Consider the following 13,864-nt stretch of genomic DNA (forward strand, 5'->3'; position numbering starts at 1 on the left):
TGGTGTGATCAGGGAACCCCTCCCTTATTTCCCTCTGTGAGTGTCCTTGCGGTACAAATGTACTTCCTCTCCCAGCACAGTCTGGACACTAAATTAGACATTCATGAAAAAAGGCATGATTTCTCTGACTTGATGACTTGTGTGAAAACTGAAGAAGACACGGTCGTTGCCCTCAGGAAGATCAGACTTCAGGGGCATGAAACAGCTGAGATGGAAATCTGCCAGCATGGGCCAGCCCGAGACTTAGACTCTGCAACTGTGAGCTTCTGGGAGGTGGAAAGATTCGGCTCAGATGGGCAGGGCAGTGTGAAGTAGTGTGCAAGAGATGCTACAGTGTAACCTGGAGTGGGTAAGCTTGGACACTTGTGTTTTCATACATATGCAAACTCTGAATATAAACACAGCCTTCACACACAAAAAAACAGCCTCCCAGTTTGATACATAGTTTACTGATGGGCAGAAAAGTTGAAATCCTTGGAGCACTGAGGATTATCTTCCTTGGAGATGCAGAGAGTGTGGTTATGAGGAGAGAAATATAAACGGAAGCACAGAGAGTAGAAAAGGAACACAGGGCACCAGTGTCCACCAGGGCAGCCTGCAAGCAGACAGGAGGTCACAGAAGCAGGTCACAGACACTCCCTGCAGGAGTGCAGTGTGGAGGAGCAGCAAGGTGAGCAGGACTGACAGGGACCAGGCTGTGAGGCCATGTAGGAGATGAGCAGAGGAGCGAGCAGCCTGTGGGAGAGGCTGACTGAGGGGTGGGCCTGGCTGAGCTCCTGGGAGCTTTTGGACTCTGCTTTAACACAGGGTCAAGTGTCTGGATTTGGAAACAGGAAGAACAGTGGTGTCACTGACATGCTTTTGCTTTGAGGCTTCAAGCATGTTCTTTTCGTTGGTTAATCAGGCCACATTCCCACAGCTTTTTCCTTGGGGGTTGGGAAAGAGAGATGGAGGGAGCTGATGGTTGGTCAGAGCGTGGGGACCTGCATGGAGATGTTTGAGCACGTGGCTAAGCTAGGAGCTTGCTGGCATGGCCACACCAGCTAGAGAGGTAGCCCGGAAGACCCTGGGGGAGGGGCACCAGGCTGTGCTCTTGGCCCTGCTGCGGCGGGAGGGGTGACCTTTGGGGAGACCCATTGTGTTACTAAATTAGCTGTTGTCACCCCATCAGCTCCAGGGAGAGGACTTAGGTCTGTGCCAATGGCCTCTTCTCTCCTAAGCTGTAACTTCTTACTGTAGTCAGAGCCAGCATTCTGCTCTCTCCCACCCAACAGCGGGGTTTCTTTCTTTGCACAGCTCTGCCTCTTCCTTCTCTAATCTTCCTCTGCACTCTCCCTCTTCTCTCTCTCCTTCCAACTTCTCCCTCTTCTCCTGTCTCCTCCTCGTCCTCTCCTCCCCCACATCCTAACAGTTAAGCACAGAAATCAGCCACAGAAATCTCGAGCTCACAGGATTGTAAAAGGCAAATCACTTTTTCTCTGCCCTAGAAATTCAGCCTCTCTCTCCTAACACCTGTTCGGTGTTAGGACTGTTGACAGTTTCACTCTTCTGTGTCTAGACTTGTGCCAGGCAGCATTCAAGGCGCAGGTGTGAACGGGGCTAGCCACAGTTCTGGACGAGAGGGCCACCACGCCTCACAGGAATTAGACAATGAGGCAGAGTATAAAAATGTTTTTATTTCAAAATGCAAAACGGTAGTCCTTGTAATAATAATAATAACAATAAAAATAACAGTATAAAAAGCACGGCTCCTCTCCTAATGCAAAGTGACAGGTCCTTGATCGCTCCCACAGCCTCGGGCAAATCACAGTGCCTGCTGCATGGCAGCAAAAGTCAATCCCAGACCCCTTGGGTGGTCTGCGCAGGGTCAGTTCTGGGCTCGGTGGCGGCTCCGCTCTCACCCGCGGGGTCATGATCTGTGAGTCTCTGTCTCTGTGCGGCGTCCCCTCCTCCGCTGCTCTCCCTCCTTAGGAGGCGTGCTGCCGGAGGGACAGGGCCCTGCCGCTCGGGGCCGCCTCCCGTGCCTCGCCTTTGCCCAGCAGGCCCTGCCTGCGGAGGGCCTGCTGCTCGCGGGCTTCCCGCAGCTCCGCCGCGGCGGCCTCCTGCTCGCGCAGCCGGCTGGCGGCTGTGAAGGGGCTGCACACCGTCTCCACCAGGCCGAGCACCACGCCGAAGAGCGCCAGCACGCTGCCCAGCACGTACAGCTTCACCAGCTTCCCTCGGGGTTTCTGTGCCATCATCTCCCTGGCCAGCGGGATCAGCTCCTGCACGCTCTCCATTTGGGCTCTGGGCTGCGGTGGCGGGGCCTGCGGAGGGAGCAGAGGAAGGGGGTTGAGCTCTCCGTCGGGGGACAGCAGCAGAGCAGGGACCCTGAGCGGGAGAGGGGAAGCCCCGGAGAAGGCCGATGCGGAGGGGCCCTGCCCTCCCCTGCCCTTCGCCTGGGGGCCTACCTAGGGCGCAGAGGGGCCGAGCAGCACTTGCTGGCAGGCGCCTGTGCGCAGATTGGCCTCGGTGTCCTTTCCTTCAGCTGCCGCTCTTCGGAGTGGACAATCCCAGCGAACAGAGTCCTTATATCTTTTGCCCGGGATCCGCCTCCTGGCTCGCTGGCCTGGGCTGCGGTGCCAGGAAAAGAAGCAGCAGGAGGGGAAGAACAGGAGGGGCGCCCCCGGGGCCTGGGAGGCGAGCACGGGCAGTGCACGCCCCTGCTGTGTGCGCCTTGAGACCCTGGGCTGCCCGGGCGTCGCTTCAGTGTCCAGCCAAAGAGGAGGACCCCCGCCAGGAGACGGGCATGCTTCCCTGCCAGGACAGCTTTGTCCTCCGGTCTGCAGGTGCCTGAGTCCCCCTGCACTCCAGGAGGAGCCCGAGAAAGCCCCTAACGGGGGAATCTGGGGTTCCACATAGTTGAGAGTTTTCATTTTCATTCAGAAAGTCACCTCACCTGTCCGGGAGGGTGTGGGTGGGAGGGAAGGCAAGGGAGTGAACCCTGCAGTGAGCAGGCAAACCAAAACCCAAACCCCCACATCTAGAAGGCTGCCTTCTTGGCTGGCAGATTTTACTAAGACATGGGAACATTACTGGTCACCTAGTAGAAGCTGTTCTGTGAGGTTTCCTTCTAATGCATAGAGGTGTGTGTGTGTGTGTGTGTGTGTGTGTGAGAGAGAGAGAGAGAGAGAGAGAGAGAGAGAGAGAGAGAGAGACATGTGATTCCATAGGTTTTTCTGTGTAATAGCCATTGAGTCCAAAGCACAGGCCTGTATTCCCAGCTACTGAGGCAGGAGGACGGCAAGTCCAAGCATAGCCTGGGAAACTTATTGAGACCCTGTGTTAAAAGTAAAAATAAAAAGAAGGCTGTAGCTGTGGTTCAGTGGTGGAGGGCTTACCTAGTATGCGTTAGGCGGTGTGGGTCATATATATTTGTACACACACACGCACACACACACACACATACAGTCCTCTTTTCTGTGTTAAGAACTGAAGTTGGGGTGGGCCTTGAAGAAGGCCTGTGGTGAAAGTCTGTCTACAGTGAAGGTATTTCCTCCTCTTGCGATGATTCATGCCCCCTGCCCAGGTTTGGGAGGGAGTACTGTAGACCTCTATAGCGAGGATTTGGGATGAGGAGTGCTCTTGGGAGCTGTCAGATTAAGATTAAATATGATCCCCGGGTGGTGTGGCTCTAATTCAGCTTTGGCTTTTGCTGCACCTGAATTAGCAAAGTAGGGGAAAAGGAGAGGCAGGAAGGCCAAAGGGCTTGAAACAGGGGGTGGGGTGGGGAGGAAGGGGAACCAGCTGCCCAGAAAATTGCAAAGGTCAATGATGCAATCTTGCGACAGCGTGGTCATCCTTTCCCATTAGAGTCCAGAGCCAGAGGGGATCGGGCGCCATTCCTAGGGGTCCGAGGTCATTGCCCAGACTCAGCAGGCAGCAGTACTGACCAGCCTTTGGTCTGCTACGAGTCCTGCAGATAAGAACTTGCCAAAGGTGAGGATTGGCTAAGGCCGTGAACGTTTCAAATTTAAAGTTCACACTTCAGTTGATATATTAATGATCAAGGCAACACAGACCAAATGGAGGTTATTCTTGGAGGATCCAGCTTGGCTTATTTATTCTTTTAACCTTGTCAAGCCAGAAAGTTCTGTAGGGAGGGTCCAAGCCAAACTTAACTTCAGTGTTGGCATTGTTCTTAAATCTTCCTGATAGTTTTGGAGCATGGCTAGTAGCTGGCAGCAGTAACCGTGGACCTTTCCCAACAACTGTGAGGGTTCCAGACACAGTGGCTCCTGGGAAAGAATATGATGTGTGTCTCAATAGGAGGGTACCCCCTGTTTTCCCTTGTAGAGTGTGAGTCAGTCCAGGTCCTGACCCAACACTCCAAAACCGACTGACTGGGCAGCAAGTATCCTCTGTTCCTATAACTTAGACCACAATTCACCTCAGGCTCCCCTTTCCCACAGCTGTGCCTGACGAGCACCTTTCTTCCCCTCTAAGATAACCTGACCTTGACCCTTGACCCTTGACCCCACTTGTGGCTACGCAGCATGGGATAGGCCTGAGGCCACTGGTGGATTTGGTGGTGCCTGTTGAGGGAGTAGCAGGGGCCGAAGCAGGAGGTCAGCACAACTCAGTCTGCTGGAGGAGACCCCTTAGCCTCTGGATGGGAGGCGCGGAGGCCAGGGGCAGAAGCTTGGGCTGGTCCCAATTTTATAGGGGTCACACTTTGGGTCACACAGGCTACAGTTGTGCCATGAGGTGACTCACCCTCTATTTGGCTGACGGCTGGTGAGGACTTCCCATGTTAAAGCCGAGACAGTTCTGAGCAGAAGGATATCTACGCCCCCTCCTGAGTTGCTCCATTTTCTGCTGCTAATATGTAATACTTCAGTGTGGCTAAATTATATAAAGTTAAAGCTTTATTTGGCCCATGGTTCTGGAGGTCCAAGGTCAAGGGCCTTATCTGGACCCTTTTAATGGTAGATTGTGGATAACATAGCGTAACAGGTGGTGGGAGTGGGAGTGTGTGTTTCCATGTCACTCCTCTGTGTAAAAGTTTATAAGAACACTCTTTATCCTTTCTAGAGACGCTGGAGGAGGCAGTTTGCATTTTATTTGTTTTCCAAACCTTTTTCTCAGCGCACTGAAACATCAGTAGCATCTGGTGAGGTAAAACCACAAAGGGCAGCAAGTCACCCAAGGGCTAGCCAAAGAGCAAGGACTGTCCCCTGCTGGCCTCTGCTGCTGAGGCGGGGACGGCAGTCTCCCAGAAGGCCTGTTGTGTTGTGATTGCTGCTGTTGCCATCGTCATTATTCCTCACCTGATTGCTACGGGCACAAAATCCCTGTGTGCGCCTTGGGTTCCAGGAGCCTGGAGGAGAGGGAATGGACATAGGAATAGGCTATTTTTGTATCTTACACCTAATTAAAAACTCTGTAGTCCCTGGGTCTCAGCCACTCCACCTGTGCATGTGTGCATGAGCGTGTGCATGTGTGTGTGTGAGGGGGCTTGTTCACATGTGTGTGGAGGCTGGAGGTCAGCCTTGGGGGACATTTCTCAGGAGGCTGTCTACCTTGTTTCTTTGAGACCGGGTCTCTTACTAAGCTTAGAAGTCACAAGCTCTACCAGGTAGGCTGGTTTATGAGCTCCAGAGAGCCCCTGTCTCTGCCTTCCCAGTACTGGGATTGTGTGTGTGTGTCCACAACTGGTGGCTGCTGCCGCTGCCTCCTCTTCTTCCTCCTCCTCCTCTTCTTCCTTCTCCTCCTCCTCTTTCTCCTTCTCCTTTTCCTCCCCCTCTCCCTCCTCCTCCTCTTCCTCCTCCTCCCCCTCTTCTTCCTCCTCCCCCTCTTCCTCCTCCTCTGTCACCTTCTTCTCCTCCTCTTCCTCCTCCTCTGGCTCTTTCATCTCCTCCTCCTCCCTCCTTTCTTTCTTTTTGAGAGGAGTCTCGGGTCAACTTCAAGTCCTCATGTTTAAAAATCTGCCGTGTTACCAACTATGTCTCCAATCCTCTTTGAGTCACAATCATTTCATATCAGATAGTTTCAGAGAAAGGGCTTCCTGGCACTGGAGCCTCGTGGAAAATCCGGGACTTGTTCTGCAGTACCGGGATTGAACCCAGATCCCTGTGTGGGCTGCACAGGTGCCTTGCCACAGCCCCACAGCCCCAGATGAGCACTTTTTAAATTTGTACTTCTGACCTTTGTCTCCTCCGCTTTTGCAGAGTTGTGGAGGTCAGACATTTCTGGTGGGTTTCCTGCAGTAGTCTACTTAACGTGCTTGGTCTTAGACTTATCACCTTCTTGCACTCTTCCCAACACAACCCCTTCTCAGAATCCATATCCCAGCAGAATTGCCTCCTTTCACTGCTTTCTTGGCTCCTTGACGAGGCCTTCCTCAGCGACAGCATCGCACCAGACCACTCGGTGCCCTTGCTCATTGGGTTGATAGAATGGTCAACTTGCTTTCACTCCCACTGGAGGACGTATTTCATGAGGCTGGAACTTTGTTTTTCTCTTCAGTAAGTCCCCAGTGCTTAGTACAAACCTTGGCAGATAATGGGTCCTTAGTAGGTAAATGTGGGTTTAATAATCTCTTCAGGGGACTATGATGCTCAGCAGGAAAGGTCTGATTTTCAGTAGATTCACACACAGTCAAGACGTTTGGTCAGTACTGACAAAAGCATTTGGGTTTGGGTAGTGATAACGTTTGCCGTCTAATCCACTCCAAACATGACCATCACATAAATAATCTTCTCAAACTCTCATTTAAAAAATATTTTATTCTTAGTTGCCTGGTAAAGCGTGAGTTAGTGAACTCCTGGATTCTGCATGCTGCCTTTGCATGTCCTGATATTCTCTGTGTTTGGGACCTCTTTGGTGTGGTCTTCCTGCTGGTCTAACTGCACCTCTTGTTCTTCTCCCACAACACCCCTGTGCTCCTTGGAGAGGCTTTTTTCTCAGGCCAAGAAAAGGTCCATTCCCCATGCTGCTGCAGCCAGCTCTTTCCAACCCTTCCTGTCATTTTGCTCAGACTGCTTTCTTCTGGAAAAGCTGGGGTCCTCTCTTCTGCCTTCCTTCTGGAGCTCTCAGAAGCCCACGTCCCTTGCCAGCACACCGTGCTCTGTCCTTTCTGTGAATCTCAGTTGCCTGCATGGCTCCAGCTGCGTAGCTTGGCACTAGAACAAACACTGGTTTATACAGGGCTCTCATTGTTTTGGGTAGGTTTGCTTCCTCTCTTTCTGTAGGACTAAACCTTTGTATTTTTTATGGCACTAACCTATAAAAGGGCCCCAGTCAATATTGATTACATTGACCTAAAAGCCAGTGCTGGAATAGATTGCAAAATGACCCGTCAGACCCTCTTGGGAGGTTATTTTAGGCACAGTGGCCCATCCTTGGCTTAGAGCCTTGGGGTTGAAATTGCCCAAGAGCTGGCAGTGTTCCTTAACTCCCTCAACTCTGGCCTCCTCACCTTTCACTTCTAGCCCTAGCCTGCTGTCTGGTGTCCAATTCATTAGCTTGCTCGGAGGCACCCTGCCAGCCTGCCGCTGGCATTGTTCACTGAAGGTCCTCAAGGCTCTGAGCTTCAGTTCCTCATGCTCTGATCAAGCAGAGCCACCAGCCGCTAGAGCAGGCAGGCTGCTCTGGGACCCCATACTGCTCAGGATCACCTGGCCTCTGCTGCCAGCATATGCTTTGCCTCCTGAGGCGGCTTTGCAGGCCCCACAACTCCATATCCCAGGCCCAGCACAGCTTCGCTTCTTGGGTAACGTTTAGGCATCTCCCAGAGACATCTGTTGGCGCCATTCACCCATCAGTGCTGCTTATGCAGAGTCACGGAAAGCAGGAGGCAGAGTGCTCCTGCCCTCCAGATGCTTACAGCCCAGCAGAGGGCAGGGACGGGACATGCCACACCACAGCGCCCTGGACAGCAGGACACAAGGAGATAAATGGATGGAGAGCAGATCGTTTCAGAAGTCGCCAAAGAAAGCATAAGAATGAGTGGTCCCTGCACAGCTTAGGTAGTCAAAGGTTGGACAGGGACTTCTCAGGTGACTCCAGAGGGAGGGGTGGGACTGGAGGCTGGGGCATTCCTTGAAGGACTCTAAATGAAAAGGGAAGAACAGTGAGGTCTTACGTAGTCAGTGACCAGTCAAGAGCAGTTAGGCAAGAGTAGCTACAGCGTAGAGGGAGGGTTTGGAAATTGCAGGGAATGAGGTGGAAATGGTGGGCAGTAGCCAGATAAAGAAAAAGTTGTGAATCACCCATGCATCACAGACACGGGAAACGTGTCCTGTGTCACAGACACGGGAAACGTGGGGTACTCTTTTATCCTAGAAACCCTGTCTCCTTCGCATCTGTGCTACACATTGTCTCAGCTTTCCTCCAAGCCTGAGCTTCATAGATCCTTTCCATTCATTCTGTCTTTGTCACCTTTTCTCGGGGCTCAGCCGGAGCCTCTCTTAACGACTTATTTACTTTTATTTTATGTTATTTCGTCTGCGTTTGTGGCTGTGTGCTATTCGCACACAGTGCCCACAAAGGCCAGAAAAGGCATCAGCCCCTTAAAACTGGAGCTACAGATGGTTGTGAGCTGCCAAGTGGATGTTGGGAATCCAACTTGGGCTCTCTTTAAGAGCAGCCAGCATTCTTAACCACCGAGCCGCCTCTCAAAATCAGACTGTTATTCGATACAGCTGGTTTCGGGAGAAGGCAGTCACCCAGATGGATGTTTGTCAGGTGGGTCCCTTGGTGGAGTCAGGCTTCCTAAAAAAGAGAAGCAAAGGCTGGAGAAGATGCCGGGTGACAGGGCTTCTTCTCTCTAGCTCTGGGGATGGAGGGGCAGTGTGGCCCCAGCTGGCGGCCAGGAAGGAAATGGGTGACTATCCGTAGCCACGTGAACATGACAGAGGAGTTTCAGCACCTGAACATCAGCTCTGTGAGGCCTGGGGTTGTGCTCAGACCTCTGTCCCACAGGAGTGGGAGCCAATAGGTCAGAGTTTGAAACTGCTGAATCTGTGTGTGACAATAGAACAGAATCCAAGCAGCAAGATGGAGGAAAAATCAGTTTCAAGCCTGTTGAGGACTAACTAGGAAAATGACCAGATGGGTAGAACCTGACTCAGACTGGCCAGGCCTTGTCCTAAGCCCCTACTTGTGGCTCCTGACACACACTCACTAGCATCTGCTCCCTATGGGTCCACCTGGGGATGTGGACACAGCTGGAATTCAGCACCCACTCTGTGAACTTCCACATGAGCGGTTCGCACACTGCCCCCCAGCCAGGCTGCCCACTTGCTAAACCTAAGACCACAAATCCTCTTTAAGGCAGTGTCTCCTAGAGCCTGGACTTTCTACAGACCTGAGGATAACCTTGAACTCCTGATCCACTGGCTCCCACCTCCCAAATGCTGGGATTATACACGTATTCTAGTACCCAGAAAAGCTACACATCCTAACCAGGTATTTAGTCATAATTTATTATGTCCTGAAGCCAGTCACTTTTGCCCACACTTTCTCCTTCTTTCTAATCTGGCAACTTCCTTTTCTTTCTCTCATGTGATGAATTTGTCAAATTAAAGGGATCTGGCAGGAACCGCTTCATCTGAGGCATGGAGTCAGTTGCACCAGGGCCCGTGTGTCCAGACTTGTGCTGATGAGGGGGATGATGACCTGGACTGATCAGTCTCTGGAGGCGTGGCTCTGCCCCTTCTCCTCAGCTTTGCTCATTTGCTCGGAGCTGGGAGTCCTTGAACGACTTAGGCTGCTTTGGGTCATAACTGGGAAAGTCCAATCAAAGCTGGGTTAAGGAAAATACATCAACTATGCATTCTTGGACTGGCTGCTTTCACAGCTCAGGCATCCCGAGACCGCGGGCTCTTCCCTGTGTTTGTACCATCAGCTCGCCACAGCTCAGCTCTTACTGCCACAGCACAGTTCTGTAAATTCAGACATCACATTTAAGATGACAGTGTCCAGTAAAAGAAGAGAGATTTTTCTGTGCCAACAAGGAAGTCCTTCCTGTGAGAGCTGAAAGTTGGAGGACGAGGGTCCCTCACTGGGCAACATAGACCAGGCTAAAAAAACAAAATGGCCGCACCTATGGCCACACACTTGCCATTTTCTCTCAGTTAGAGTAGTCCGGCATCACGGCTCTAATGGTACAAAACCTTGTATGTGGGTGTGGTGTAGCTCAGTGGCATGTGCTTGCATGTTTATCATGAGTGAAGCCCTGGACTTGGTCTGTAGCACCGTAAACCAAAGAGCAAACAAATGAAACGCCCTCAGAACCCAAGCTTCACCTCTGATTGCACATCATGCTCTCCTTACAACCAGAAGTGAAACCTGTAATGGCCAGTCCATCAGCTCACTGTCCATTGTGCTCTTGGGGGGTGCGGTCCTCACTTACTTTGCTGGAGGCCAAGTCCTCTTCACCTAGGCAATGCCTGGATGTGTGTAAGGGGTCAGAGGTATTTACTAAAAGCACGAGTAGTGGATGCAGCTTTGCCAAACAGGCAGTACGGAGCAGAGCAGATGATCTCCAGACACGCTGGCCAGTCTGGGACGTAGCTCTTCTCCGCTGTCAGCTTGACTGGATTTAGAGTCACCTAGCAGGGGGGCACTTTTGGGTGTGTCTGTAACGATATGGCCAGAGAAGATTAAAGCGGGAAGACCCAGCATGAATAAAGGCAGCACCCACCCCTGCGCTGGGGTCCCACACGGAACACACAGGAGACCCCAGTGCCAGCACTCCCTTCCCCAGCGTCCTGGACGTACCTTCCCGTCACTGACTCTTCCCCTGAACCGTGAGCTAAGGCAAACCTCGGGGAACTTTTGTCATGGTGGCAGGAGGGAAGGAAGAAGGAGGTCCCCAGCTGCCAAGAAGGGGGTGGCAGGGAGCTGCTAATGTTGGTGGCTTCTGGGGGCCGCAGAAGCTGACGTTTACTTTCAGGTTCCCGCCCCCATATTTTCAGTAAAGTTTCTTTGGCTCAGGAGCAGTGTGTCTTGCTCTCTGAGGAACGGGGGAAGGGCGATGCATCCCTGCTTTGCTTGGGGCTGAACAGGCTTTGGTCAGTGTGGAGAAATGGTTGGACAGCTAAGTGAGCTTGTGTGAGCGTCTTGCTTTGGGAGTCTCAGGGTCATTGTTTCCGTAGAAGACAGGGCTCTTGAACAGCTGAAGCAGTCATACCAGGTACAAAATTAAACTAGTTGGTAATTTTGTGTGCAATGTCTGTGTCCTGTGGGGCAGCAGTCTTCCTCTGAACCCTGAGTGACTGTGCCTGGCTTGCTCACCACTGTGTCTCTGTGTGCCTGGCACCGGGCGGGTGCTCAGTAAGTATTTGTTGAGTGAATGAATGGAGCTGGATGTTTTCGAGTTTCCGGGTTAAAGGTCAGAAGGGTCTGTTGACAGATGATGAAGGTCCTGGAGATGACAGAATGTAGTAGGTGCTTGGATGGACTGGATGTAGACCCCAGCTCCAGGCACCCAGACCATCAGAATACCACCTAGTCAGAGCCACGCAGAGGAGCCCTGATCCACAGCCGGCTGGCCAGACAGAGAGGCCGTGGAGGAAGAGGCATTCCTTTGAGGCTCCTGGTCATCTCTGGGGTACTATGTCCTGCACAATGGACTTAAAACATCTCAGACCCCATTGGCTTGTGTATTGTACTTGGCTTGGCTCTTGCTGCCCAGGGTCTGGGATAGCCTCACACTTCTGAAGATGTTACAACTGGAACCTGCAGACAGGCAGCAGCTGACATTCCTGCCTATCATGGTTCTTGATTCTTTGGGGGGAGACATAAAATCCCCAACACATGTCAGTGCATGCCTCCTGAGAACCTATGTCCATTGGTTTTGTGCCCCCCTCTCCTCAGACTCACCTGTGCCTCCTCTCCTCAGACTCACCTGTGCCTCCTCTCCTCAGACTCACCTGTGCCTCCTCTCCTCAGACTCACCTGTGCCTCCTCTCCTCAGACTCACCTGTGCCTCCTCTCCTCAGACTCACCTGTGCCCTTTCTCGTGAAGCACCACCTGTGCCCTCCTCTCCTCAGACTCACCTGTGTCCTCCTCTCCTCAGACTCACCTGTGCCTCCTCTCCTCAGACTCACCTGTGCCTCCTCTCCTCAGACTCACCTGTGCCCTTTCTCGTGAAGCACCACCTGTGCCCTCCTCTCCTCAGACTCACCTGTGTCCTCCTCTCCTCAGACTCACCTGTGCCCTCCTCTCCTCAGACTCACCTGTGCCCTCTTCTGAGCACCCACATCTTTCCTCACTGCCAAGATCCTAAACGCTGGTCTCCAACAATTCAACACCTAGATCCCCATCCTGGCCCCAGCATTATTTCAGTTCCTCATGTCACAGTATTGTCACTCTGGGTCCCAGTCTTCCCTTTCCTGTGCTCTAGTTATGGTGGTAGGGTAGGAAGTTGGCATTGGAGTCAGGCTGCAAGACCTAGCACTCCCATGATGAAGGGGCAGCCCATCCAGGACTTTCTCAGATTCCAATTCTTTTTAAAAATATATTTAAAAAAATTGAGATTACAATAACATTTCCACCTTCCCTTTTCTCCCTCAAAACTGTCCCATGTACCCCCTGTTCTTTTTAAATTTCATAACCACTTTTTCTTTGTTTTACATCTGTATGTATATATGTACATGTAAGTAGGTTGTGTTTATGCATGTAGTAACAAACACATATACATACATACATTACTAAATACATAAAGGCAATCAGCTCAGCTCACAGAATGTTCCTTGTATGTGTGTTTTCAGGGCTGACCACTTGGTACTGGATAGCCAGTTCTTGTGCTCTCCCCTGGAGAAGACTATTTCTCCTGCTCTTGGCAGTCCTTAGCTGCCTGTAGCTCTTTGAGGCCTTGTGGGTTTTCTTCTGTCCACATTTGTGTGTTTGTTGGTGTTATTCTCATATTTAGGCAGCCATGTTGGTGAGGCTTCATGGATGTCACTTCTGATGTTTCTAGGAGACACCATCTTACGGCGAGTTCCAGATTCCTAAAGCACCTACCATCTTTCTGCCCCTTTTCCACAGTGATCCCTGGGCCTTAGGCTGAGGGAATTTTTCCTCTTAAACAAGAGCAGGAGTTCTGAGTGGGACATGGAGGGTGTGTGTAAATTCGTGCTGTTACATTCCCTTCAAGTTGCAGTTTATTATCATTTTATTCTTAAAATTCGTAGTAATTTTGTTTGAATACCTGCTACCTGAGACAGTAGGCTAGATACCCTGAGAGTACTGTTCGCTCCCGAGGCCTACTTAGAAAATTAAAGGTTGAATGGTGGGAGCATATGAATTTGAGGTGTTTACAAGAGGATGTAGGTACGGAACAGCCCTGGCTTCTAACTAAACTGGACAGAAAACTGCTGCCAAAGGTGAGAATTGACAGAGCATATCAGAAAAGCTACCACAGAAACCATAACCCAGAAATCAGAGCTCAGTCTGGAGGAAGATCTTGCCAAGCTCACAGGAGGCTGAGATGGCTGTATAGGCAGCCAGAGTGGGGTGCAGCCAGAGTGGGGTGCAGCCAGCGTACTGTGGTCGCAGATGGCGGGGTCAGAGGGTGAGGGGGGCCTGCCTGGGGACTCTGAGGACTCAGAGCTGGGGATGATGTGCACGTTCCGGACAAAGTCCACACCAAATCCAACTCACCAGTGGAATGCCAGCCAAAACCAACATGATGCAACAGGGAAGAGGCAAAGTCTGAGTCTGTGCGTGAGGGTGTGTGTGCTCGTGTTTCCAGAGCAGCGCGCATTCCCGATGGCGCAGCTCACCTTGATGGCACTTGACTTGAAGCAGGCGTGACTGTTAGTGTGTCTACACCTCCGTGAATGGGGCTGTGGGGAGACCTCCATGGCTGGCTGC

The 13,864-nt window shown here is 51.8% G+C and overlaps 2 protein-coding genes across 3 annotated transcripts in view; one reads left to right on the top strand and one right to left on the bottom strand.

Annotated features, from left to right (window-relative positions):
- Lamb3 (laminin subunit beta 3) overlaps positions 1-13,864 on the top strand; it is a 152,863-nt gene that overhangs the window by 87,990 nt on the left and 51,009 nt on the right. The window lies entirely within an intron of this gene.
- G0s2 (G0/G1 switch 2) lies at positions 1,657-2,605 on the bottom strand. The gene is made up of 2 exons (XM_021645456.2): positions 2,451-2,605; positions 1,657-2,306 (listed from the first exon to the last, which is right to left on the bottom strand). Exon 2 carries the CDS (start codon positions 2,277-2,279, stop codon positions 1,968-1,970), a length of 312 nt encoding a protein of 103 aa, XP_021501131.1. The 5' UTR covers positions 2,280-2,306; positions 2,451-2,605; the 3' UTR covers positions 1,657-1,967.

Source organism: Meriones unguiculatus, chromosome 11, assembly GCF_030254825.1.
Source record: "Meriones unguiculatus strain TT.TT164.6M chromosome 11, Bangor_MerUng_6.1, whole genome shotgun sequence".
In the NCBI taxonomy this organism is placed as follows: Eukaryota; Metazoa; Chordata; class Mammalia; order Rodentia; family Muridae; genus Meriones; species Meriones unguiculatus.

What these genes read in the sequence shown, in the direction of transcription:
- G0s2 (XM_021645456.2), bottom strand. Translation starts at nt 2,279, where the DNA reads ATGGAGAGCGTGCAGGAGCTGATCCCGCTGGCCAGGGAGATGATGGCA.